The following is a 26,945-nucleotide window of genomic DNA, read 5'->3' as shown; positions in this document are numbered from 1 at the left end:
AGATTTAAACGGTTTTCTATTAAATCCCGCAGTTCTAGTAATTTAAATCCCAAAACAGTGAAATTTGGCTAAATTGTTTCTTTTATTATGTTCATAAAGTGTGGTTAATAACAAGATTTTAACACAAAAATCAGAATTTTTGGAAATTTTTATTTTCAAGACAGACTAAAAATTTTCTTCGTTTTATGTAAAAAATCGTAACTTTGGCAATTTTAATTCTACAATCGTAAAATTTTGAGGTTTTATTACTTTTTACATGCAAATTACTTGTGCAAAATTTCAAAATTTTGGAACATAAAATAGAATTTTTACAAATTTTTAATTTAAAAATTTGCTAAAGATTTGTACGGTTTTCTATTAAATTCCGCAGGTGTAGTAATTTAAATCCCAAATCAGTGAAATTTGTGCCAATTTTTTCTTTTATCAGGTTTATAAAGTGTGCTAAATAACAAAATTTTAAAACTAAAAAACAGATTTTTTTAAAATTTTGATTTTCAAGACACAATTTTTTTTTGTTTCACATATAAATTCGTAACTTTGGCAGTTTAATATTCTTAAAATCGTAAAATTTTGAGGTTTTATTACTTTTGATATGCTAATTACCTGTTTCAAAACTTTAGAACATGAAATCGAATTTTTAGAAATTTTAATTTCAAAATGAACCAACAATTTGCACGGTTTTCTATTCAATTTTGTAGTTCTGGTAACTTAAATCCCAAAACAGTGAAATTTGGGCGAAATGTTTCTTTAATTATATTTATAAACTGCGTTAAATTACAAAATTTTAAAACAAAAAACAGAATTTTTGGAAATTTTTATTTTCAAGACAAACTAAAAATTTTTTTTGTTCTATATAAGAAATCGTAACTTTGGCAGTTTTAATCCTAAAATAGTAAAATTTCGAAGTTTTGTTACTTTTGACATTCAAATTATCTGTGTTAAATTTCAAAATTTTAGAACATGAAATTGAATTTTTGGAAATTTGATTTTCAAAATCAACCAAAAATGTGCACGGTTTTCTATTAAATTTTGTAGTTTTGGTAACTTAAATCGAAAAACAGTGAAATTTGGGCAAATTGTTCCTTTTATCATGTTTATAAACTGTGCTAAATAACAAAATTTTAAAGCAAGAAACAGAATTTTTAGAAATTTTTATTTTGGAGACAAACAACAAATTTTCTTCGTAATTTTATATAAAAAATCGTAACTTTGACAATTTTAATCTTAAAATATTAAAATTTTGGGGTTTTATTACTTTTGACATGCAAATTATCTGTACTAAATCTTAAAATTTTAGCACATAAAATTGAATTTTTAGAAATTTTTAGATGTGTTGAAAATGATCAAATAATTTCTATTAAATAAAAACTTGGGAAATTGTAAAACAAAAAACACATTGTACTTTACGTTTTCATTTATTTATAACAATTTTCCGTACAGAATAAAATGTGGCCGTCACCAATCCCAACATCCCAATTCACACTTTATTCAACTTCCGCTTCCTCAGCGTCACTTGATAATACTCCTTCGGCTTGGCCAGAAGATAGTACGCCACCTCAACATCAGCGAAATTCTCATGATCCCCTCTTTCCAATTCAAACTCCTTCACAATATTAGCGACCATCAACTTAACACCAACAAGACCATACTTCATCCCTTCAATCAAAACAATGAAAGAAAGAAGAACAAAGCGAAAATTTTATTCTTACCGATACAGTTTCTAGGCCCATAACTGAAGGGTAAGTAAGAGTACCGCGGCCTCTTACTAACTTCTTCAGGGAGGAACCTGTCGGGATCAAACTTCAGAGGATCCGGCCAATACTCCTCTCTTCTGTGGATATGGAAAATCGGAATTATAACCGAGCAGCCGGCGGGGAAGACTTGAGAGCCGATTTTAACAGTTTTTTCTACGTGTCTGAAGATTATAGGAACGGGGGAAAACAGCCGCACTGTTTCTTTAACCACTCGGTCTAGATAGTCTAAACTTTCCAGTTGCTGCATGGTGATGGCGTCGTCGACGGTTTTCACTTCTTCGTACAGTTTTTTCTGCAACCAATGCGATTATTTGGGGGAAAATAGTAATGAAATGAGAGTTTACTTGGAATTGGGGGTACATGCTCATGGCTAAGAGCACACAGTTGATAAGAGCTGCGGAAGTTTCACTCCCTGCGATGCACATGGAGGAAAATTCGCGCACCATTTCGCCGGGGGTTGGGTCGCTTTTTCGGAGGGAGTTTATGAAGTTTGGTGTCATAAGGTCCTCTGGAAATTTATGGCGAAATTTTAGTTCGTTTTTAAAATGAAAATTTCCGAAAATTTTACTGTTTTATTATTAAAACTGCCAAAGTTACGATTGTTTGTATGAAACGAAGAAAATTTTAGTTCGTCTTCAAAATAAAAATTTCGAAAAATTTTGTTTCTTGCTATAAAGTTTTGAAATTTGGCACACATAATTTGCATATCAAAACTAATAAAATCTAAAGATTTTACTATTTTAGGATTACAACTGCCAAAGTTACGATTTTTTATATGAAACGAAGAACATTTTTGTCAGTCTGAAAATGAAAATTTCCAAAAATTTTGTTTTTTGTTTTAAAACTTTAAAATTAAGCACAAGTAATTTGCATGTCAAAAGTAATAAAATTCCGTAATTTTACTATTTTAGGATTAAAATTGCCAAAGTTACGATTTTTTATATGAAAGGAAGTAAAATCTTAGTTTGTCTTAAAAATAAAAATTTCCAAAAATTCTGTTTTTTTTTAAATTTTGTTAATTAGCAACAGTTTATAAACAGGGTAAAAGGAAACATTTCCCCCAAATTTCACTGTTTCCGGATTTAAATTACCAAAACTACGGAATTTAATAGTAAACCGTGCAAAATTTTGGCTCATTTTCAAAATAAAAATTTCTAAAAATTTACTTTTACGTTCTAAAATTTTGAAATTTAGCACAGGTAATTTGTATGTCAAAAGTAATTAAACCCTGAAATTTTGCTATTTTAGGATTAAAACTGTCAAAGTTACGATTTTTAATATAAAACGAAGAACATTTTTTGTCTGTCTGAAAATGAAAATTTCCAAAAATTTTGTTTTTTGTTTTAAAATTTTGAAATTAAGTAATTTGCATATCAAAAGAAATAAAATCCCGTAATTTTACTATTTTAGGATTAAAATTGCCAAAGTTACGATTTTTTATATAAAAGAAAGAAAAACCTTATTGTCTTAAAAATAAAAATTTCCAAAAATTCTGTTTTTTGTTTTAAAATTTTGTTAATTAGCAACAGTTTATAAACATGATAAAAGGAAACATTTCTCCCAAATTTCACTGGTTTCGGATTTAAATTACCAAAACTACGGAATTTAATAGTAAACCGTGCAAATTTTTGGCTCATTTTCAAAATAAAAATTTCTAAAAATTTACTTTTACGTTCTAAAATTTTGAAATTTAGCACAGGTAATTTGTATGTCAAAAGTAATTAAACCCTGATATTTTACTATTTTAGGATTAAAACTGTCAAAATTACGATTTTTAATATGAAACAAAGAAAATTTTTAATTTGTCTTTAAAATAAAAATTTCCCAAAATTGAGTTTTTTGTTTTAAAGTTTTGTTATTTATCACAGTTCATAAACATGATTAAAGGAACAATTCGCTCAAATTACACCGTTTTGGGATTTAAATTACTAGAATTACGGAATTTAATAGAAAACCGTGCAAATCTTTGGCTTATTTTCAAAATAAAAATTTCTAAAAATTCTATTTTATGTTCTGAATTTTTGAAACTTAGCACAGGTAATTTGCATGTCAAAGGTAATAAATCCACAAAATTTGACTATTTTAGGATTAAAACTTCCAAAGTTACGAATATTTTATTTAAAACGAAGGAAATTTTTAGTTTGTCTTGAAAATAAAAATTTACAAAAATTCTGTTTTTTGTTTTTAAATTTTGCTATTTAGCACACTTTATAAACATGATAAAAAAAACAATTCGCCCAAATTTCACTGTTTTGGGATTTAAATTACTAGAATTACGGAATTTAATAGAAAACCGTGCAAATCTTTGGCTTATTTTCAAAATAAAAATTTCTAAAAATTCTATTTTATGTTCTGAATTTTTGAAACTTAGCACAGGTAATTTGCATGTCAAAGGTAATAAATCCACAAAATTTTACTATTTTAGGATTATAACTTCCATAGTTGCGATTATGTTATTTAAAACGAAGGAAATTTTTAGTTTGTCTTGAAAATAAAAATTTCCAAAAATTCTGTTTTTTGTTTTTGAATTTTGCTATTTAGCACACTTTATAAACATAATAAAAGAAACAATTCGCCCAAATTTCACTGCTTTCGGATTTAAGTTACCAGAAATACGAAATTTATTAAAAACTGTGTACATTTTTGGTTCATTTTGAAAGTAAAATTTCTAAAAATTTGATTTTATGTTTTAAAATTTTACAATTTAGCACAGGCAATTTGTATGTTAGAAGTAATTATACCTCAAAATCTTACTATTTTTGGATTAAAACTGCTAAAGTTATGATTTTTTATATAAAACGAAGACAATTTTTAACTATTTTAAAATTAAAAATTTTGTTTTTTGTTTTAAAATTTTGTTATTTAGCACAGTTCATAAACATGATAAAAGAAACAGTTTGCCTAAATTTCAGTGTTTTCCGATTTAAGTTACCAAAACTACGAAATTTAATAGAAAAGCGGGCACATTTTTGGTTCATTTTCAAAATTAAAATTTCTAAAAATTTGATTTCAGGTTCTAAAGTTTTGAAATTTGGCACAGGTAATTTGGATGTCAAACGTAATAAAATTCCAAAATTTTCCTATTGTAGGATTAAAACTGCCAAAGTTTTTTGTATGACACGAAGAACATTTTTTGTCTGTCTGTTTGTTTTTTGTTTTAATTTTTTTTTATTCAGCACAATTTATAAACCCGATAAAAGGGAACAATTCCCCCAAATTTCACTTTTTTGGGATTTAAATTACCAAAACTACGGAATTTAATATTGAAACGTGCAAATTTTTGGCTCATTTTCAAAATGAAAATTTCTAAAATCTTTATTTCATGTTCTAAAATTTTGAAATTTTGCACAGGTAATTTGCATGTCAAAAGTAATAAAATCTTGAGATTTTACTATTTTGGGATTAAAACTGCCAAAGTTACCATTTTTTTATGAAAGGAAAAACATTTTAATTTGTCTTCAAACTAAAAATTTTCAAAAATTTTGTTTTTTGTTTTAAAATTTTGTTATTTAGCACAGTTTATAAACATGATAAATGGAACAATTTGTTAAAATTTCATTGTTTTACGATTTAAATGACCAGAACTACGGAATTTAAAAGAAAACCGTGCACATTTTTTTTTCATTATCAAGATAAAATTTCTAAAAATTCTATTTCATCGTCTAAAATTCTGAAATTTGGCACAAGTAATTTCCATGTTAAAATTAATTAAACCTCAAAATTTTTACATTTTTAGGATTAAAACTGCCAAAGTTACGATTTTTTATATGACACGAAGAACATTTTTTGTCTGTCTGAAAATGAAAATTTCCAAAAATTTTGTTTTTTGTTTTAATTTTTTTTTATTCAGCACAATTTATAAACCCGATAAAAGGGAACAATTCCCCCAAATTTCACTTTTTTTGGGATTTAAATTACCAAAACTACGGAATTTAATATTGAAACGTGCAAATTTTTGGCTCATTTTTAAAATGAAAATTTCTAAAATCTTTATTTCATGTTCTAAAATTTTGAAATTTTGCACAGGTAATTTGCATGTCAAAAGTAATAAAACCTTGAGATTTTACTATTTTGGGATTAAAACTGCCAAAGTTACCATTTTTTTATGAAAGGAAAAACATTTTAATTTGTCTTCAAACTAAAAATTTTCAAAAATTTTGTTTTTTGTTTTAAAATTTTGTTATTTAGCACAGTTTATAAACATGATAAATGGAACAATTTGTTAAAATTTCATTGTTTTACGATTTAAATGACCAGAACTACGGAATTTAAAAGAAAACCGTGCACATTTTTTTTTCATTATCAAGATAAAATTTCTAAAAATTCTATTTCATCGTCTAAAATTCTGAAATTTGGCACAAGTAATTTCCATGTTAAAATTAATTAAACCTCAAAATTTTTACATTTTTAGGATTAAAACTGCCAAAGTTACGATTTTTTATATGACACGAAGAACATTTTTTGTCTGTCTGAAAATGAAAATTTCCAAAAATTTTGTTTTTTGTTTTAATTTTTTTTTATTCAGCGCAATTTATAAACACGATAAAAGGGAACAATTCCCCCAAATTTCACTTTTTTGGGATTTAAATTACCAAAACTACGGAATTTAATATTGAAACGTGCAAATTTTTGGCTCATTTTCAAAATGAAAATTTCTAAAATCTTTATTTCATGTTCTAAAATTTTGAAATTTTGCACAGGTAATTTGCATGTCAAAAGTAATAAAACCTTGAGATTTTACTATTTTGGGATTAAAACTGTCAAAGTTACCATTTTTTTTATGAAAGGAAAAACATTTTAATTTGTCTTCAAACTAAAAATTTTCAAAAATTTTGTTTTTTGTTTTAAAATTTTGTTATTTAGCACAGTTTATAAACATGATAAATGGAACAATTTGTTAAAATTTCATTGTTTTACAATTTAAATGACCAGAACTACGGAATTTAAAAGAAAACCGTGCACATTTTTTTTTTCATTATCAAAATAAAATTTCTAAAAATTCTATTTCATCGTCTAAAATTCTGAAATTTGGCACAAGTAATTTCCATGTTAAAATTAATTAAACCTCAAAATTTTTACATTTTTAGGATTAAAACTGCCAAAGTTACGATTTTTATTAAAAGTAAGAAAACTTTAATTTTAATTTTCTAAAAAAAAAAATTCCAAACAACTAAAAAAGAAAAATGTAGAGAAAATATATAAATATTTTACAATAGCTAATTGTGCATTGAGAGCGCAAAAATTCACATTGCCGATTGAGAGAATAGTTGCTTCGCGAGCGATTTTTCAACTTTGTCGCCTCGAGCAAATGGGAGATTTAAAAAATTCAAAGAGAATCAATAGTTAAACTAAATCTAAACACTTAAATAAAATTGAAGTCAAACTCACCTTTACTCGGCGAAGGTTGCGAGCTCGGGTGTTGACCAATCATCTAAAAAAAAAACTGTAAAATAAAGAGTTATTTCACAGGCGAATATTTACTTCTTGAGCCAAATCAAACGATCTAAATTTAGACACTGTTAGCTCCTTGAAAGTGTGGCTTCTTTCCCACAGAGGTTTGAAGTAGTAAAGAGGATTTGTGATGCGGTTAACAACCAGTTCTAAGTGTCTAAAAAAGTAAAAAAAAATTACTTGAGGTAAAGACATTGAAACCAAAATTTTACCTCACAATTACTGGAATGATATCAGAAGACTTCTGGGAAAGTCGCTCTGGGTCCACTTCACCGAAAGTTTCTACAAAAGACCCTGAAGAAACGTGCGAAAAATTCGTGTTAATCTCACCAAAAATCGTCGTCAAAGTGTTTTCCCACAAGAGCGGCATCAAATTAATCTTCTTGTCACAACACTCACCGAAATCCCTCACCGCTTGATTCGCGTACTTCTTAAAAACCACATAGTAAACCTCCATGAGCTTCGAGCTGAACGCGTGGTTGAGACTCCTTCGGTTAACCTTCCAGCGATCATCTAGAAAAATTCCTCAAGGTCTGAAGACACCACTTCTTCACTTACAAGGCTGTGAGACGATGGACGATGAGATCTCATCCATGTACATGTAAAACGAGACGAAGTCCTTCTGGAGGCAGTTATGAAGAAGATACTCGATGTGCTCAGTTTTGGACGTCGCGATTAAGAAGTCGCTGCCCAGCCAAAACCTCCAGACCCGCGGGTACGAGTTGAACAACTCTGAAAGTCGCTTGAAATACCCTAAGAGATAGTAGAGACCATAATAGGAATCTCACCTTCTTGTTTCGCGAAGACAATGCTTGGACTTCCGATGAGAGGCAGAGACAGAGGACCAGGAAGAACTGCGGAGTGGTAGTACAACCATCTTCGCCTCCAGAGGAGTTTAGCGATGAAGAATGCGGACAAAATTGTCAAGAACCATCGGAGGGCTGTGGAGAAAAGTATCTGGGAAGTGTCCATGATGGTACAAAATTGTTGCAAACCGAGAAAGTGTTTATATGGGCGTGTGGTAATTAATTCAGGGGTTATTATGAAATTAGCGCCGAGTAAAAATAGGCGTAATTGTTGCAGGAAATGCTATTTTTGATTGGAATGCGTCAATCGGTTTGTTGGAACTGAAAAGAAAATAATAACATCGATCTATAAATTAATTAGTGTTGTTTTCAATGGACTTTAGTTCTGGGGCGTACGAAGTTTGAAAGCGAAATTTCTAAAAATTCTATTTTTTGCTGGAAAATTTTGAAATTTAGCACAGGTAATTTGCATGTTAAAAGTAACAAATCCTCGAAATTTTACTATCTTAGGATTAAAACTGCCAAAGTTACGATTTTTTATATGAAGCGAAAAAAATTTTAGTTTGTCTTGAAAATAAAAATTTTCAAAAATTCTGTTTTTGGTTTTAAAATTTTGTTATTTATTACAGTTTATAAACATGATAAAAGGAACAATTTGCCCAAATTTCACTGTTTTGGTAGTTAAGATACCAGAACTACAGAATTTAATAGAAAACCGTGCACATTTTTGGTTCATTTTGAATATAAAATTTCTAAAAATTCGATTTCATGTTCTAAAATTTTGAAATTTAGCACAGGTAATTTGCATGTCAAAACTAATAAATCCCCGAAATTTTACTATTTTAGGACTAAAACTATCAAAGTTACGATTTTTTATTTAAAACGAAGGAAATTTTTGTTTGTCTCTAAAACAAAAATTTCCAATAATTCTATTTTTTGTTTAAAAATTTTGTTATTTAGCACAGTTTATAAAAATGATTAAAGAAACAATTCCTTCAAATTTCACTGTTTGGGGATTTAAATTACTAGAACTAGAGAATTTAATAAAAAACCGTGCAAATTTTTGGCTCATTTTAAAAATAAAAATTTCTAAAAATTCTATTTTATGTTCTAAAATTTTAAAATTTAGCACAATTAATTTGCATGTCAAAAGTAATAAATCCCCGAAATTTTACTATTTTAGGACTAAAACTGCCAAAGTTACGATTTTTTATTTAAAACGAAGGAAATTTTTGTTTGTCTTTAAAATAAATGTTTTTAAAAATTCTATTTTTTGTTTTAAAATTTTGTTATTTAGCACAGTTTATAAAAATGATTAAAGAAACCATTCGCTTAAATTTCACTGTTTTGGGATTTAAATTACTTTAACTACGGAATTTAATAAAAAACCGTGTAAAGTTTTAGCTCATTTTGAAAATAAAAATTTCTAAAAATTCTATTTCATGTTATAAAATTTTAAAATTTAGCACAATTAATTTGCATGTCAAAAGTAATAAATCCCCGAAATTTTACTATTTTAGGACTAAAACTGCCAAAGTTACGATTTTTTATTTAAAACGAAGGAAATTTTTGTTTGTCTTTAAAATAAAAGTTTTTAAAAATTCTATTTTTTGTTTTAAAATTTTGTTATCTAGCACAGTTTATAAAAATGATTAAAGAAACCATTCGCTTAAATTTCACTGTTTTGGGATTTAATTTACTATAACTACGGAATTTAATAAAAAACCGTGTAAAGTTTTAGCTCATTTTGAAAATAAAAATTCTATTTCATCTTCTAAAATTTTGAAATTTAGCACAGGTAATTTGCATGTCAAAAGTAATAAGTCCCCGAAATTTTACTATTTTAGGACTAAAACTGCCAAAGCTACGATTTTTTATATGAAACAAAACAAATTTTTTGTTTGTCTTTAAAACAAAAATTTCCAAAAATTCATTTCTTTGTTTTAAAATTTTGTAATTTAACACAGGTTACAAACTATTTAAAAGAAACAATTTGCCTAAATTTTACTGTTTTGGGATTTAAATTACCAGAACTACGGAATTTAATAGAAAACTGTGCAGATTTTTGGTTCATTTTGAAATTAAAATTTCTAAAAAATTTATTTTATGTAAAATTTTGAAATTTAGCGTAATTTTCATGTCAAAAGTAAAGTAAAGTAAACCTCGAAATTTTACTATTTTTGGATTAAAACTGCCAAAGTTACCATTTTTTATTTAAAACGAAGGAAATTTTTGTTTGTCTTTAAAACAAAAATTTCTAAAAATTCTATTCTTTGTTTTAAAATTTTGTTATTTAGCACAGGAAATTCACATGTCAAAAGTAATAAAACCCCGAAATTTTACTATTTTAGGACTAAAACTGCCAAAGTTACGATTTTTTATATGAAACAAAAAAAATTTTAGTTTGTCTTTAAAATAAAAATTTCTAAAAATTTAGTTTTTTGTTTTAAAATTTTTCCATTTAGCACAGTTTGTCTGCGAGTTAAAAGGAACAATGCGTCTAAATTTCACTGTTTTGGGATTTAAATTACCAGAATACGGAATTTAATAAAAAACTGTCCAAATTTTTGGCTCATTTTTAAAACAAAAATTTATAAAAATTCTATTTCATGTTCTAAAATTTTAAAATTTAGCACAGGTAATGTGCATGTCAAAAGTGATAAATCCTCGAAATTTTACTATTTTAAGATTAAAAAAATTATGGGACTTTATGAATTTTGCAATTTCCCAACTTTACAATTTTTAACACAAAAGACGAAAAGACAAATCTGCAAAAAATTAAAATCTAAAAGGAATCTATTGACAATACGAAACGTCTAAATACATAGAATATAAGCAAAATTTGACTAAAGGAATTTATATGACTCGAGGCTGTAAAGACAGTCTGATGACAAGTTTGAAAATTGCAGACACAGAAAGAATCTAAAAAGAATTCAGAAAATCTAGAGAAACGAATGGACAAAATTTAAATTAATCTTAGAGGATTCTAAATAGGAAAAACGGAAAGAGAAGTTATAGACAATCAGAGAATTCATAAGAAAATTCAGATTCAGGCCACAATAATTCGAATTTTTTATATCGTTTGGTACTAAATTCATGTCTTTTAGGAGTCCAATAGTTTCCAATACATTTACCCTAATCCGTCTCTGGAGATGCCATCGGTTTTCCTCAAATTCTTTAGATTGCAAAACTGAAGACAAATTATTCATTAAAAATTCCGGCAACATACTTTATAAGAATCTTCATGAATCCTGCCCTGATAGGTTTTTTTTTTATCTTTTCTGTATTAAGAAAAAGTATTGCAGAACTGAAGTCCAATGTAAACAAGTCACTTTAATTCATGTTAATTATTCATTTGCTACAAAATTAACGTTCAACAATAACATTTCTTGCAATAATTAATTATTACCATTTTCTTAGAAGGACTAAAAATAACCTCCATACTCTAATTACCGCAAATATATAAACCCCCCCAGCTGATGGTCTTGTAAAAATTGTACCACCATGGACGCCTCCCAGATAACTCTTTCATTTCTGTTACGATGGTTCTTAACAATTTTATTCGCGTCCTTCATTGTTAAACTCCTCTGGGAGCGAAGATGGTTGTACTACTACTCCGCCATTCTTCCAGGTCCTCTTTCTCTGCCTCTTATCGGAAGCCCTAGCATAGTCTTCTCGGGTCCAAAAGGTGAGACTTCCATAACAGAACCTACAATTCTTTTAGCGTATTTTAAGAGGTTTCTAGCTTTCCTCGAGTTCTATCCAGCGGTTTGGAGGTTCTGGTTGGGCAGCCACTTATGCATTGTCACCACCAAAGCCGAGCATGCTGACTACGTTCTTAACAACTGTCTGCAGAAGAAGAACGTTCCCTTCTATAGGTACATGGAGGAATCGTACTCCTCCATAGCCTCGACTAATTGTGAGTTGAAAATCCGTTTTTTTCCTTCAAGTTCGATGGTTTTTTAGACGAGCGCTGGAGGGTCCATCGCAAGAACTTGAACCCCACGTTCAGCCCCAAACTCATGGAGATCTACTTCGGGGTTTTCGTGAAGTACACCAATCAATTACTGAAGAGGCTGGAGGGAGTCTGCGGGAGGAAGACGAGTTTGGTCCGGATCCTCTGGGAAAACACCGTGGCGACGGTTTTCGGTGATTTTCGTTTTATTTTGATTGGGTCTCTCTAACTCCTTTTAGACAACCTGGGGGAAGTGGATGCCAACACCCTCTCCATGAAGCCGCCGGAACTTGTATCCACCATCATCAGGTGGGAAGTTGCTATTATTTACTCATTTATTTATTGTGCTAAATTTCAAAATTCTTGACTAGCACACGCAGATTTTGGAAATATTTGAGTTTTGGGATGCTCAGAAGTTTCAAAATTCAGAATTAAAATTTGTATCTTTGGTTGTGTTGCAGTCATAGCGATGAAATTCGGTGAGGTTGCTACTCTTGACTTATTTATTAATTGTGGCAAATTTCAAAATTCTGAGGCAACAGGATCAGATTTTAAAAATTTTTATTTTTAGAACAAACCCAAATGTTTCAAAATTCTATAAAAAATTGTATTTTTGTTGTGTTGGCACTACAGCGATGAAATTTGGAGAGGATACTAATCTTGATTCATTTATTAACTGTATCAAATTTCAAAATTCTAAGACAACAGACGCAGATTTTAGAAATTTTTATTTTTAGAACGAACCCAAAAGTTTCAAAATTCAATAAAAAAAATTGTATCTTTGGTTGTGTTGGCACTACAGCGATTAAATTTTGGGAAGTAGCTATTCTTTATCCATTTATTCATTCTGCTAAATTTCAAAATTCTCGACTAACAGACGCAGATTTTGGAAATTTTTGAGTTTTGGAATAAACCCAGAAATTTCAAAATTCAAAATAAAAACTTGGATTTTTGGTTGTGTTAGAGCCATAGCGATGAAATTTGGTGAGGTTGCTACTCTTGACTTATTTATTGCTTGTAGCAAATTTCAAAATTCTGAGGCAACAGGATCAGATTTAAAAAATTTTTATTTTTAGAACGAACCTAAAAGTTTCAAAATTCTATAAAAAAAATTGTATCTTTGGTTGTGTTGGCCCTACAGCGATGAAATTTGGAGAGAATTCTACTCTTGACTCATTTATTAACCGTACCAAATTTCAAAATTTTGGAATAACAAACGCAGATTTTAGAAATTTTTATTTTTAGGACGAACCAAAAAGTTTCAAAATTTTATAAAAAAAATTGTATCTTTGGTATCTTTGGTTGTGTTAGCACTACAGCGATGAAATATTGGGAGGTTATAACTTTTTACCCATTTAGTTTCTGTGGCAAATTTCAAAATTTTGAGACAACAGACTTAGATTTTAGAAATTTTTATTTTTAGAACGAGCCCAAAAGTTTCAAAATTTAATAAAAAAATTGTATCTTTGGTTGTGTTAGCACTACAGCGATGAAATTTTAGAACGTTGCTATTCATCACCCATTTATTCATTGTGCCCAATTTTAAAATTCTGGACTAACAGACGCAGATTTTGGAAATTTTTGAGTTTTGGAATAAACCCAGAAATTTCAAAATTCAAAATAAAAACTTGGATTTTTGGTTGTGTTAGAGCCATAGCGATGAAATTTGGTGAGGTTGTTACTCTTGACTTATTTATTGCTTGTAGCAAATTTCAAAATTCTGAGGCAACAGGATCAGATTTAAAAAATTTTTATTTTTAGAACGAACCTGAAAGTTTCAAAATTCTATAAAAAAAATTGTATTTTTGGTTGTGTTGATGCCACTGCAATGAAATTTGGGAAGATTGTTAATCTTAACTCATTCATTAACTGTTCCAAATTTCAAAATTCTGAGGCAACAGACGCAGATTTTAGAAATTTTTATTTTTAGAACAAACCAAAAAGTTTCAAAATTTTATAAAAAAAAATGTATTTTTGGTTGTGTTAGCAATACAACGATGAAATTTTAGGAGGTTGCTATTTTTTACCCGTTTATTCATTGTGCCTAATATCAATTATTCAATTATGGACCAACAGACGCAGATTTTGGAAATTTTTGGGTTTTGGGACGAACCAAAAAGTTTCAAAATTTTATAAAAAAAATTGTATCTTTGGTTGTGTTAGCCCTACAGCGATGAAATTTGGAGAGAATACTACTCTTGACTGATTTATTAACCGTACCAAATTTCAAAATTTTGAGACAACAGGCGCAGATTTTAGAAATTTTTATTTTTAAGACGAACCAAAAAATTTCAAAATTTTATAAAAAAATTATATCTTTGGTTGTGTTGGCACTACAGCGATGAAATTTCAGAACGTTGCTATTCATCACCCATTTATTCATTGTGCCCAATTTTAAAATTCTGGACTAACAGACGCAGATTTTGGAAATTTTTGGGTTTCGGGATGAACCCAGAAGTTTCAAAATTCAAAATAAAAATTTATATCTTTGGTTGTGTTAGAGCCAGAGCGATGAAATTTGGTGAGGTTGCTAGTCTTGACTTATTTATTAATTGTAGCAAATTTCAAAATTCTGAGACAACAAACTCAGAGTTTTAAAATTTTTATTTTTAGGACAAATCCAACAGTTTCAAAATTCAATAAAAAAAATTGTATCTTTGGTTGTGTTGGCCCTACAGCGATGAAATTTGGAGAGAATACTACTCTTGACTCATTTATTAACCGTACCAAATTTCAAAATTTTGGAACAACAGCCGCAGGTTTTAGAAATTTTTATTTTCAGAACGAACCCAAAAGTTTCAAAATTTAATAAAAAAATTATATCTTTGGTTGTGTTGGCACTACAGCGATGAAATTTCCGAACGTTGCAATTCATCACCCATTTATTCATTGTGCCCAATTTTAAAATTCTGGACTAACAGACGCAGATTTTGGAAATTTTTGGGTTTCGGGATGAACCCAGAAGTTTCAAAATTCAAAATAAAAATTTGTATTTTTGGTTGTGTTAGAGTCGAAGCGATGAAGTTTGGGGAGGTTATTACTCTTTACCCATTTATTAACTGTACCAAAATTCAAAATTTTGAGACAACAGACTTAGATTTTAGAAATTTTTATTTTAGGACGAACCAAAAAATTTAAAAAATTTATTAAAAAAAATGTATTTTTGGTTATGTTAGCAATACAGCGATGAAATTTTAAGAGGTTGCTATTCATTATACATTTATTCATTGTGCCCAATTTCAAAATTCTGCACCAACAGACGCAGATTTTGGAAATTTTTGAGTTTTGAAATGAACCCATAAGTTTCGAAAATCTAAATAAAAATTTGTATTTTTGGTTGTATCTTCTTGTTAATTTATTGGTGAAAACTGTTTATTAGACAGGAGGAACTGTTGGGGAGCCGCATCACCAACCCCATCTTCTACTTCAAGTCTTTGTGGGAGATGAGCGGCTCCGCGAAGGAGCTCGCGCTGTCGAAAGACAAGTCGATGGCGGCCCTCCAAGAGGTAAAGTTAATTGGCGGAGTTAGCACACTCTCCATGTCTTTTGCAGGCTGTTGATCGCCACCCCAGCTCCAGAAGCTCAGTCACTGAAGGTAATTTCTTCTTCGCGTCTTAAAAGAGTGTAAAATTCTTTCAGAGGAGCTGTCAACCCCAAACTTCATTAACTTCCTGCGGAAGAATCACTACGCCAAAGATGGCATCCCTGCGGAGATGACGGCCATGGGAGTTGCAGGAAGTGAAACCACCGCCATCGTCACCAAGAGTGTTCTTCTTGCGCTGAGCATTTACCCTCATATTCAAGTAGGTGCCTCTAATTTCACCACCACGCCTCTTAACTCTTCTCTAGGAAAAACTCCACGAAGAAGTGAAGAACCTTCCTGAAGGCTTAACATTACAAGACTTGGACAACCTCAACTACTTAGACCGTGTGGTCAAAGAGACCATGCGCTTCCTGCCTCCAATCCCGATAATTTTCCGCTACGTCGACAAGTCTTTTAAAATTGACCATCAAGTTTACCCAGCTGGTACTCTGGTGTGGATACCCATCTACTCCATCCATAGAAAACCGGAGTATTGGCCGGATCCTCTGAAGTTCGACCCGGACAGATTCTTGCCCGAAGAAGTGGAGAAGAGGCCTCGGGCGGCTTATTTGGCGTTTAGTCGAGGGGCTAGAAACTGCATTGGTGGGAATCTTCTTCAGGGGAATTTTTCTTATATTTGAACGTTGCAGGGATGAGATATGGAACTGTGGGGGTGAAAGTCCTCGTCGCTAAAATCGTGAAGGAGTTTGAAGTTGAGCGAGGAGAATTAGAGAGTTTGGATGATGTTGAGACGACTTATTATCTCTTCGCTAAGCCGAAAGACTGTTATGAAGTTACGTTAAAAAAACGGAAGATTTGTTAAATGTGATCAGTGTTAGATTGTTTAAATATAAGAGAATTTATTAAGTGGTGTTTTAATAGTTTCATTTACCTTTAGTAGTGGTAAAATGGAAAAACTTGAAATCAACTTTTTGCTTCACGCGATGTAAACGGTCATAATTCGGTTGTTTGTGGTCGTACGTGGATTTGGAGCCCAGATTTGGAATCTGCGCGAAATTCTGCGTAAAATGAGCTCCAATAATGCAGGTTTACTATAAGAATAAACGAGAAATTGACCATGTTTATTTACCTTTTTATCTTGTACGGAAACTTATTTACGAGATTCATAGATGGCGCAACCGGTAGTGCTACAACGATGAAATTTTGAGAGGTTGCTATTCTTTACCCATTTATTAATTGTGCCAAGTTTCAAAATTCTGGAGCAAGAGGCTCAGATTTTAGAAATTTTTATTTTTAGAACGCACCAAAAAGTTTCAAAATTTTATAAAAAAAATTGTATTATTGGTTGTATTAGCACTACAGCGATGAAATTTTAGGAGATTGCTATTCTTTGCCTATTTATTCACTGTGCCAAATTTCAAAATTTTGAGACAACAGACGCAGATTTTAGAAATTTTAATTTTTAGGACTAACCAAAAAGTTTCAAAATTTTATAAAAAAAATTGTATTATTGGTTGTATTGACACTACAGCGATGAAATTTTAGAAGATTGCTATTCTTTGCCTATTTATTCACTGTGCCAAATTTCAAAATTTTGAGACAACAGACGCAGATTTTAAAAATTTTAATTTTTAGGACTAACCAAAAAGTTTCAAAATTTTATAAAAAAAATTGTATTTTTGGTTGTGTTAGCTCTAGCGCAATGAGATTTTAGGAGGTTGCTATTCTTTACACATTTATTTACTGTGGCAAAGTTCACAATTTTGAGGCAACAGACTTAGTTTTTAGAAATTTTTATTTTTAGAACAAACCAAAATGTTTAAAAATTTTATAAAAAAATGTATTTTTAGTTGTGTCAGCACTCCAGCGATGAAATTTTTGGAGGTTGCTATTCTTTAGCCATTTATTCATGGTCGCAAATTTCAAAATTCTGGATCAATAGACGCAGATTTAGTAAATTTATGAGTTTTGGGATAAACCCAGTTTCAAAATTCAAAATTAAAATTTTTTATCTTTGGTTGTGTTTGAGCCATAGCGATGAAATTTAGTGAGGTTGGTACTCTTGACTTATTTATTAACTGTAGCAAATTTCAAAATTCTGAGGCAACAGACGCAAATTTTAGAAATTTTTATTTTTAGGACAAACCCAAAAGTTTCAAAATTTAAAATAAAAATTTGTATCTTTGGTTGTGTTAGCACTACAGCGATCAAATTTTGGGAGGTTGCTAGTTATTACCCAATTAATAACTGTTCTAAATTTTAAAATTTTGAGACAATAAACTCAGATTTTACAAATTTTTATTTTTAGGACGAACCAAAAAGTTTCAAAATTTTATAAAAAAAATTGTATTTTTGGTTGTGTTAGCTCTAGCGCGCTGAGATTTTAGGAGGTTGCTATTCTTTAGCCATTTATTTACTGCGGCAAATTTCACAATTTTCAGGATACAGGCTTAGATTTTACAAATTTTTATTTTAGAACAAACCAAAATGTTTAAAAATTTTATAAAAAACATTGTATTTTTAGTTGTGTTAGCACTACAGCGATGAAATTTTGGGAGGTTACTACTTTTTACCCATTTATTGACTGTGCTAAATTTCAAAATTCTGAGGCGACAGATTCAGATTTTAGAAATTTTTATTTTTATAAAATATTGTATATTATAGTTGTATTTTACGCACCAAACTTGGAGTTTATTACTTTTATTAGGAATATTACTGCGATTGTAGAAAAAATCTTGTTTACTACACGAGCAAAATAACTCTTACGCACGCAACATGTTATTTAAATGACTTATTGCACAAATTGCTATTTTTTATAATTTAAACGCTTCTGATTTAGTTATTTGTTGTCGATTAAAAAAAAACCGATTTGAACTCCTCCTGAAATTCTGCGTAAAAAAGACAAATTAAAAAAATATATTTTAACTCAAGATAAGATCGACATCTAGAAAATTTTTCAATTTTTTTTAATAATTCTATTGGAAGTTATATTAATATGAAATAATAAAAAAGTTTATTGCAAGTATGTATAAATTGGTAGATAATAAAAACTTACGTTTTATTGAGATATAAAAGTCCAATAGGGAAATAAAAATATTTTGACTTTCAGTTTCAAGGCTTGACAACCATCAGGAACCAGAAGAGAAAACATTACAGTAAATAAACAAAATTAGTAAACACATTCTTAGAAGCAATAAAAATGCATCAGCGCTATAATAAAAACATTTTTCAGACTGCAAACGGAGACATTCCGGTTTTGTCTTTCAATGCAAATATTATTTATATCTTCCGTGTAATAATTTATAAGACAATGATTAATATTCATTAACATTTTAAGGTGAAAACAACAATTTCCATACTGTCCGGTTTATTAAAACAAACAACGAAACTGTATTTTTCCAAATCTCTCACTAGAAATTTCCAGACTAATAAATCAAGAATTATATAATTATGACCATTAATTTTTATATTTTTTGCATATTTAAGATGTAAAAATTGAGCGAGATAACTCGGCCTTGACCCTGACACTCGTGCTTTCGGTGCTCTTGAACTTCTTAAGTGTGAAAAATTTCACTGACCTTGACCTTTCGGTAAAAATCAATCGCGTTGAGGTAAAAAGTTGACAATTTATTATCATATTATTGGAAAAATAAATCGTTATTTATTACACAGTAATGAATATGTATGGATATTGTAAGTAATTAACGAGCATCTAATTATTCGTAATTACAGTCGTTCCGTACTTTAATTAAATTTCATGTCCTTCCAAGTTTTGCTGCTGGATCTACCAAAGAACACAATTGCGTTGGTTTTGGTAATTTGATTAATTTATTCTGTATTGTTGGCAGTCATGATTGTGCATTTTTAATGGTTGCTGTACTGTCATTAAGTGTGCAAAAAATTGGGCAATTACATAAAGAGATTTTTTTTTGGTTAATCAAAACATCTCGTTATTCAATTCATAAATCATAAGAGAAGATGAACTAAAGTCCAAAACTTGAATTAATTATACGCTGGTTCAAGGCTGAGAACACAAATCAAAATGTTTGTTTGGAAATATTTTTATTCTCGTGTCTAGTTTTGGAAAATTTTAAACAAGACCTGGGGTGTTGACCTTTGAGGTGTTCCTGAATCTGATTTTTCCATTCGTTTTTTTTAACATTTTTTTTCGCTTCCTCAGCGTCAGTAAGACAATCGTCGCCTCTTCAAACTCTTTAGCCAGAAGTTTCTATTTTGAAGCTTTAATTATTTTTTCTACTTTTGTATTTAAAATGACTTTTTAAGTTACCATTTGTCACCGGTGACAAATTTGAGGTCGTAGAAAAAATATAGTATGTAACATGTTCATAAACAACTCTAGACACTCGTGCTTTAACTTTCAAAAATTTATACTTATAGGAGAGTGAATTGATAGAATTAGCTCATGCTCTAGTTATCTTCTCGCGACATTGAAATCGCATTTTAACCACTAGAGATTAAAATGCTCGGACTACCGGGATTTCAAACTGTTTAAAATTTAGTTGTTGACAAGAGAAATGTCACTTTACGTTCAGTGTTTTCTAAAGTGCATTAGTTGGTTAAAATGAGTGATGATGGTGATGTAGAAGAAATTATAAAAGCGGCGGATAATGCATTTTCTAATTTAATTTCATCCAAGTCACAATAATTTGGTTCGTCTTAAAAAAATTCTAAAATCTGGGTCTTTTGCCTCAGAATTTTCAAATTTGGAACAGTTAATGAATGAGTTAAGATGAACAATCTTACCAAATTTCATTGCTGTGGCACCAACACAACCAAAAATACGATTTTTTTTATCGAATTTTGAAAGTTTTTGGTTCGTCCTAAAAATAAAAATTTCTAAAATCTGCGTCTGTTGTTTCAGAATTTTGAAATTTGGCACAGTTAATAAATAAGTACAGAATAACAACCTCCTCAAATTTCATTAATGTAGTGCTAACACAACCAATTATACGTTTTTTTTTATAGAATTTTGAAACTTTTTAATAAAAAACTAAAAATAAAAATTTTTAAAATTCGAGTTTGTTGCCCCAAAATTTTGAAATTTGGAAGAGTTAATAAATAGATAAAAACTAGTAACCTCCCAAAATTTGATCGCTGTAGTGCTAACACAACCAAAGATACAAATTTTTATTTCAAATTTTGAAACTTTTGAGTTTGTCCTAAAAATAAAAATTTCTAAAATCTGAGTCTGTTGCTTCAGAATTTTGAAATTTGCTACAGTTAATAAATAAATTAAAAGTACCAACCTCACTAAATTTAGTCGCTATGGCTCAAACACAACCAAAGATACAAATTTTTATTTTGAATTTTGAAACTTCTGGGTTCATCCCAAAACTAAAAAATTTCCAAAATCTGCGTCTGTTGGTCCAAATTAATGAAATTTTACACAATGAATCAATGGGTAAAGAATAGCAAACTCCCAAAATTTCATCGCTGTAGTGTTAACACAACCAAAAATACAATTTTTTTTATAGAATTTTGAAACTTTTTGGTTCGTTCTAAAAATAAAAATTTCTAAAATCTGCGTCTGTTGCTCTAGAATTTTGAAATTTGGCACAGTTAATAATTAAGTTCAGAATAACAACCTCCTCAAATTTAATTAATGTAGTACTTACACAACTAATAATACATTTTTTTATAGAATTTTGAAACTTTTTGGTAAAAAACTAAAAATAAAAATTTTTTAAATCTGAGTTTGTTGCCTCAAAATTTTGAAATTTGGAATAGTTAATAAATAGATAAAAACTAGTAACCTTGAAAAATTTCATCGCAGTAGTGTTAACTCAACCAAAAATACAATTTTTTTTATAGAATTTTGAAACTTTTTGGTTCGTTTTAAAAACAAAAATTTCTAAAATCTGCGTCTGTTGCTCTAGAATTTTGAAATTTGGCACAGTTAATAAATAAGTCAAGAGCAGCAACCTTCCCAAATCTTATCGCGGTAGTGCTAACACAACCAGTAAAATACAATTTTTTTTATAGAATTTTGAAACTTTTGGGTTCGTCCTAAAAATAAAATTTCTAAAATCTGCGTCTGTTGCCTCAAAATATTGAAATTTGGAACATCTAATAAATGGGTGTCAAAAGTAGCAACCTCCCAAAATTTAATCGATGTAGTGCAAACACAACCAAAGATACAATTTTTTTTTATAGAATTTTGAAACTTTTTGGTGCGTTCTAAAAATAAAAAATTCTAAAATCTGAATCTGTTGCCCCAGAATTTTGAAATTTGGCACAGTTTATAGACTAACCTAGAGTACTAATTTCTTCAAATTTTGTGTTCTTAGTTTACAGATTACCAAAAATATACGACTTTGTCTAAATTTTCAAAATTTTTGGTTCTTCCAAGAAATAAAAATATTTTAAATTTCCTTATTTTTGTCGTGTACTTTTGAGAATTCAGTCAGTAGATTGGCCAAGATTAGTATTCTTTTCAAATTTCATGTCTTTAGCTTACAAATTACTGAAATTATACGACTTTATGTAAAATTTTTGAAATTTTTGGTCTTCTGAGAAATAAAAATGTTAGAAACTTCGTAATTTTTGTCGTATTTTTTTGAGAATTAATACAGTTAATAGGATAGCCAAGAGTAGTAATCTCTTTAAATTTCATCTTTCTGCCTTACAAATTAGCAAAACTACACAACTTTATGTGTAAAATTTTGTAAATTTTTGGTTTTTCTGAGAAATAAAAATTTTCTAAATTTCGTCATTTTTGTCGTATTTTTTTGAAAATTGTCACAATTACTAGATAAGCCAAAAGTAGAAACAACAGCTCTTTCCTCTAGCTCTGGTCCAAACTCAAAATATTTTGAAAATTAAAAAAAAAACTAATATTAAATTCCCAAAAATCGTGAACCAAATATTTGTACCCCCAAAAAACCCGCCAGACTGCACAGGTCTATGGACCGCCAATCCTTGAAACCTGTTGACCATGGCTGCACCTTCTTAACTTCAAAAAAAATGCAAATTATTTGCACCAGTTGATAACAAAGAACTGACAGTATCGACGATGCCACTCCAAAAAATCCTGAATGTCCTCCACGACACCGCCGGCCTTTCTGGTAATTTTTTAATTTCGGATTTTCCCCTAATCTTACCATTTTTGCAGATCCTCGAATGGACAAATTTCTCATGAAATCGCCTCTGCAATTCATGATGATACTCACAGTCTACTTAAGCACGATCTACAAATTCGGGCCCTCTTTTATGAAGCACCGGAAGCCCTACTCCCTCCGAGGAGTCATGATCGCTTATAACATCCTTCAAATAGTTGCTAATACCACCCTGTTCATTCTAGTAAGTTTAGTGTTGTCAACTTGGCCCCTTGTAATTTTAGAATGTATCTAGCTAATTCCTATGGCGCGAAATTTGAACATATCGTGCTCGCCGAGCGACACCACTGATAGCGAAGAAAGTCTTCAGGAGGTGCGCTTGCACTACTGTTTCATTCTTCTGAAATTCGCTGATTTGATGGAAACTGTAAGTCGCGCGTCATTTAGACTCGCTTATTGTTAATTTTTCTTAGGTTTTCTTCGTGCTGCGGAAGAAACAGCGCCAAATCTCCTTCCCACCACGTTGGAATCCTCCTGGCCGCCTGGATTTCCGGGAAATATTTCCCAGGAGGCCAAGCGGGCTTCGTGGCGGTTTTCAACACCCTCGTGCATGCGATAATGTACTGTTATTACCTCCTGACGTCATGGAGCCCCAATAGCAACACGGCATTCCGGTGGAAAAAGTATCTGACTCTGATCCAAATCGTGAGTTCGTTCTAATTTTTTGTAGGGACTTATTGAGTGTTTTAGGTGCAACACTGCTTTATTTTTGTGACTATTTTCCCCGCTGTGGTCAATCGGAGTTGTTCGTATCCTAAAGGATGGATGGGAATTTTTTCGGTGAACGTTTTGGTGACTACTTATCTGTTCGGGCAGTTTTATCGCAATGCTTATTTGAAGAAAAGTAATTAAATGATTAATAAATTGGTTTTTGTTGCGAAATTTTGGTTTAAATCGAGTAGAGAAAGGTAGGAAAGTGTGTCGTGTGTAGGAAAGCGAACGTCTCTTCATTGGTCTAATCATTTGATTGAGGAAGTTTCGGCAGCAAATTGTCGCATTGCTGGAGTTTCGAATTGTCTAATTCCTCAGGTTGCAAATATTCATAATAATGTAATTTTTGTAACTTCTAGTTTCCTTCTTTTTCAATTATAAATTTCAGATTTGTTGTTTCTATATTTACAAAATTAGGATATTATTTTTTAAGTATTCAAAATTTTAAACGATTTTAAAAACTCTCATCTTTTTGAATTCTGCGTGAAATTCTGCGTGAAATGAGCACCAATACGTCAAAATTGTTTTATAAATAAGCGAGATAGCGACCGAGTCTGAATTAGAGACCGAAAGGCAGCTAACTTCTACGTTGAAAAAATGCAAAATTTTGATCCGCCACAACTCAGTTATTTGTTGGCGTACGGAAAAAATGAAGACGGTTTTAGATTCAGCGTGAAATTTTGCGTCAAATGAGCAAAAATAACTTGAGTTTGCCACGCAAATAAACGAGGCGTTGGCCAAAAAGTGATTTCAAGTAGTTTTTTTCAGGTGATTTTCAACGTTTTTTTTTCGGGATTAAAACGACGTTGACTTTCTTTGAGTTTACATCAATCGAAAGAGCAGCTTAAAATCTATCAACTGGTTAAATCTCAGGTTGGTAGGTCAAACAGTTTACAAATGGCGGCCGAAAAAACAAAAATTCCAAAAATTTGAAAAATAAAAATTAGCTATTTAAAACTTTGAATGATCATAACTTGGTTATTTGTAGCCGTGCGTAGATTTTGAGCTCAGTTTTGGATTCTGCGCGAAATTCTGCGTAAAGCAAATTCTGATAAAAGCAAGTTTGATCCAAAAATAACCGAGAAATCGATAAAAAAAACCGCTGCTGACTCAAAATTATATGTAAGACTTTGATCTTCTACATTAAAAAAATGAAAATTTTTGAATTCGAATTATCTAAGATCGATTTCTAAAGTAAAAAATTGCGAGAAAAACGATTCCGCAAAAAATTGTTTAATATTTACTATAATTCCGGAGATATCAAGCAAAATCATTTTCGACCCTCCAAAATTTTGGCCCTCTGGCGACAACCCAAAATTTCAAACGCCTCTAACTCAGTTATTTGTTGACGTACAAGAAAAATAATAATATTTTTGAATTCAGCGCAAAATTCTGCGTCAAATGAGCCCATATAGCTCAAATTTCCTTAACAAATAACCGAAGTATCGACCAAATTACATTTTCAGAGAGTGATTTTAGGATTATTTTTAAGAGGCTGTTTCGGGGCGAAAACTGCGTTTAATATTATTGAAATATATATCGATCGAAAGAGCAGCTCGGGATCTATGAGTTGTCCAAATTTCAGTACAATCGGGCAAATAGTTTACGAGTGGCAATCGAAAAACGGAAAATTGAAAATTTTTCATTGATTGAGTCGCAAAATTTTTTTGTCTAAAAAATCGATCATCGAATTTTTGACTTTTGAAGGCGGATTATAAAGTAAAATGACCCAAGAAAAACAATGGTAAAAACCGTCTCTCAAAATCTTTTGTAGTTTCGGAGATATTGAACTTTGAAAATTTTCCAACTCAAAATTTAATATCCAAAACTTTGATCGCTCATATCGCAGTTATTTGTTATCCGATCTCAATGAATTTTACGTTTTTGGATTCTGTGTAAAATTCTGCGTAAAATGAGCACAAATACGTTAAGATTATTTTATAAATATGCAAAATAGCGACCGAGTCTGAATAAGAGACTAAAAGGTAGCTAACTTTTACATTGAAAAAATAAAAATTTTGAAATTGAACTATCTAATATCGATTTTTGAGGTGAATAATTGCGAGAAAATTGATCCGGAAAGGGTCGTTTGATATTTGTCATAATTCTGGAGATATCGAGCAAATCGTTTTCAAACCTCTAAAATTTTGACCCTCTGGCGACAACCCAAAATTTCAAACGCTTCTAACTCAGTTATTTGTTGACGTACGAGAAAAATAATGATATTTTTGAATTCAGCGCAAAATTCTGCGTCAAATGAGCCCATATGGCTCAAATTTCCTTAACAAATAACCGAGGTATCGACCGAATTACATTTTTAGAGGGTGATTTTAGAGTCATTTTTAAGACGCTGTTTTGGGGCGAAAACTGCGTTTAATATTGTTGAATTATATATCGATCGAAAGAGCAGCTCGAGATCTATGAGTTGTCTAAATCTCAGTACAATCGGGCAAATAGTTTACGAGTGGCGATCGAAAAATGGAAAATTGAAAATTTTTCATCGATTGAGTCCCAAAATTTTTTTGGCCAAAAAATCCACCATCGAAATTTTGACTTTTGAGGGCGGATTCTTAAGTAAAATGACCCGAGAAAAAGGATGGTGAAAACCGTTTCTCAAAATCTTTCGCAGTTTCGGAGATATTGAATTTTGAAAATGTTCCAATTTAAAATTCAATATCTGAAAACGAGTTTTACCTTGTCGAATTTTACGCGAAATTCTGCGTAAAATGAGCACCAATACGATTGCCTAATAAATAAGCGAAATAGCGACTGAGTCTAAATTAGAGACCAAATTTCCATGATCCAATTCCAAATTTCCTAAGAAACTGAAGAAAACCTCAAGACTTTCGACTCGGAACGCACAAAAAGCTAAAATTGTTTCTTTACAACCGCAGAAGCGGCATCCGAAGCAGACAAACATTGAAAAAAATTGATTGAAATTCCGCAAAATTTCACTTTTTCCCCAAGATCAATATTATCCAACTCAAATCCAATATTCACCATGACAACAAATCAGGAAAAACTACAAAACTACAAACAAGGCAAAACGCCAATTTCCATTATCGATGAGGTCAACACGAGATGATCACTCTATCACGCACTCCAATCTCTTGCAATTGCAGTTCTGTTCCATAATTTGCAAATTTTCCAAGTCGTCGACATTCAACTCGTGCTAAAACAAGTCTTTTCAGGTTTTACACAATTTCCTGCCTTGACACCATTAATAAGTTGCTATTAAATTTTCGTCTCAAGGGATGTTCAGTGGGTAAAAACTCACTTTTAAGTGACCGGAAATCGGAAGTGTCACCAATGGAGTTTCCATAAGGTGAACAGCATCGAACGGATTTGCCAAGGTCTAATTTACTAGTCCGATTTTGCACTAATGAATGGAAAGTCGGCATAAACAATGCATCTGAGGTCGTTTCAAACAAACTCGTTTCTTGGATTAACTAGTTTTCGGAGGTAGAAATTGTGCCATCTGTCAAAAAACCACCGTTACTCTATCAATGGATGATGATGAGATGAAGAATTTCGTTGCGTAATCGTGACGTCGGGAAATTCGATTGGGTGGTGGTGGAGGTGGAGGCG

The 26,945-nt window shown here is 30.6% G+C and overlaps 2 protein-coding genes and 1 pseudogene across 2 annotated transcripts; 2 read left to right on the top strand and 1 right to left on the bottom strand.

Moving 5' to 3' along the window:
- Positions 1–1,414: 1,414 nt before the first annotated feature.
- Positions 1,415–18,697, bottom strand: LOC148177945 (cytochrome P450 4C1-like). The gene is made up of 10 exons (XM_088031657.1): positions 18,566–18,697; positions 7,994–8,332; positions 7,764–7,958; positions 7,536–7,718; positions 7,418–7,487; positions 7,236–7,362; positions 7,143–7,185; positions 2,099–2,262; positions 1,710–2,046; positions 1,415–1,656 (listed from the first exon to the last, which is right to left on the bottom strand). Exons 2-10 carry the CDS (start codon positions 8,175–8,177, stop codon positions 1,478–1,480), a joined length of 1,482 nt encoding a protein of 493 aa, XP_087887783.1. The 5' UTR covers positions 8,178–8,332; positions 18,566–18,697; the 3' UTR covers positions 1,415–1,477.
- LOC148177946 (cytochrome P450 4C1-like) lies at positions 11,484–16,416 on the top strand. Its single transcript, XM_088031658.1, has 9 exons — positions 11,484–11,699; positions 11,736–11,930; positions 11,978–12,160; positions 12,206–12,275; positions 15,346–15,472; positions 15,519–15,561; positions 15,606–15,769; positions 15,816–16,152; positions 16,200–16,416. The coding sequence occupies exons 1-9, from the start codon at positions 11,516–11,518 to the stop codon at positions 16,370–16,372; spliced, it is 1,476 nt and encodes a 491-aa protein (XP_087887784.1). The 5' UTR covers positions 11,484–11,515; the 3' UTR covers positions 16,373–16,416.
- A 2,436-nt stretch (positions 18,698–21,133) lies between the features above and the next one.
- Positions 21,134–23,805, top strand: LOC148177944 (very long chain fatty acid elongase 1-like; annotated as a pseudogene).
- Positions 23,806–26,945: the final 3,140 nt, after the last annotated feature.

Source organism: Gnatocerus cornutus, chromosome 3 (genome assembly GCF_029298725.1).
Source record: "Gnatocerus cornutus isolate USDA-ARS CGAHR chromosome 3, icGnaCorn1.1, whole genome shotgun sequence".
NCBI classification, from domain to species: Eukaryota; Metazoa; Arthropoda; class Insecta; order Coleoptera; family Tenebrionidae; genus Gnatocerus; species Gnatocerus cornutus.
The sequence above is the reverse complement of the archived record's forward strand: the minus strand, read 5'-3'. Positions and strand labels throughout refer to the sequence as shown.

What these genes read in the sequence shown, in the direction of transcription:
- LOC148177946 (XM_088031658.1), top strand. Translation starts at nt 11,516, where the DNA reads ATGGACGCCTCCCAGATAACTCTTTCATTTCTGTTACGATGGTTCTTA. An exon ending in CTCCATAGCCTCGACTAATT is followed by an intron (nt 11,931 to 11,977) that starts GTGAGTTGAAAA and finishes ATGGTTTTTTAG; the next exon opens with ACGAGCGCTGGAGGGTCCAT. An exon ending in CAGAAGCTCAGTCACTGAAG is followed by an intron (nt 15,562 to 15,605) that starts GTAATTTCTTCT and finishes AAATTCTTTCAG; the next exon opens with AGGAGCTGTCAACCCCAAAC.
- LOC148177945 (XM_088031657.1), bottom strand. Translation starts at nt 8,177, where the DNA reads ATGGACACTTCCCAGATACTTTTCTCCACAGCCCTCCGATGGTTCTTG. An exon ending in CACTTTGACGACGATTTTTG is followed by an intron (nt 7,488 to 7,535) that starts GTGAGATTAACA and finishes GGTCTTTTGTAG; the next exon opens with AAACTTTCGGTGAAGTGGAC. An exon ending in GCAACCTTCGCCGAGTAAAG is followed by an intron (nt 2,263 to 7,142) that starts GTGAGTTTGACT and finishes ATAAATTTCCAG; the next exon opens with AGGACCTTATGACACCAAAC.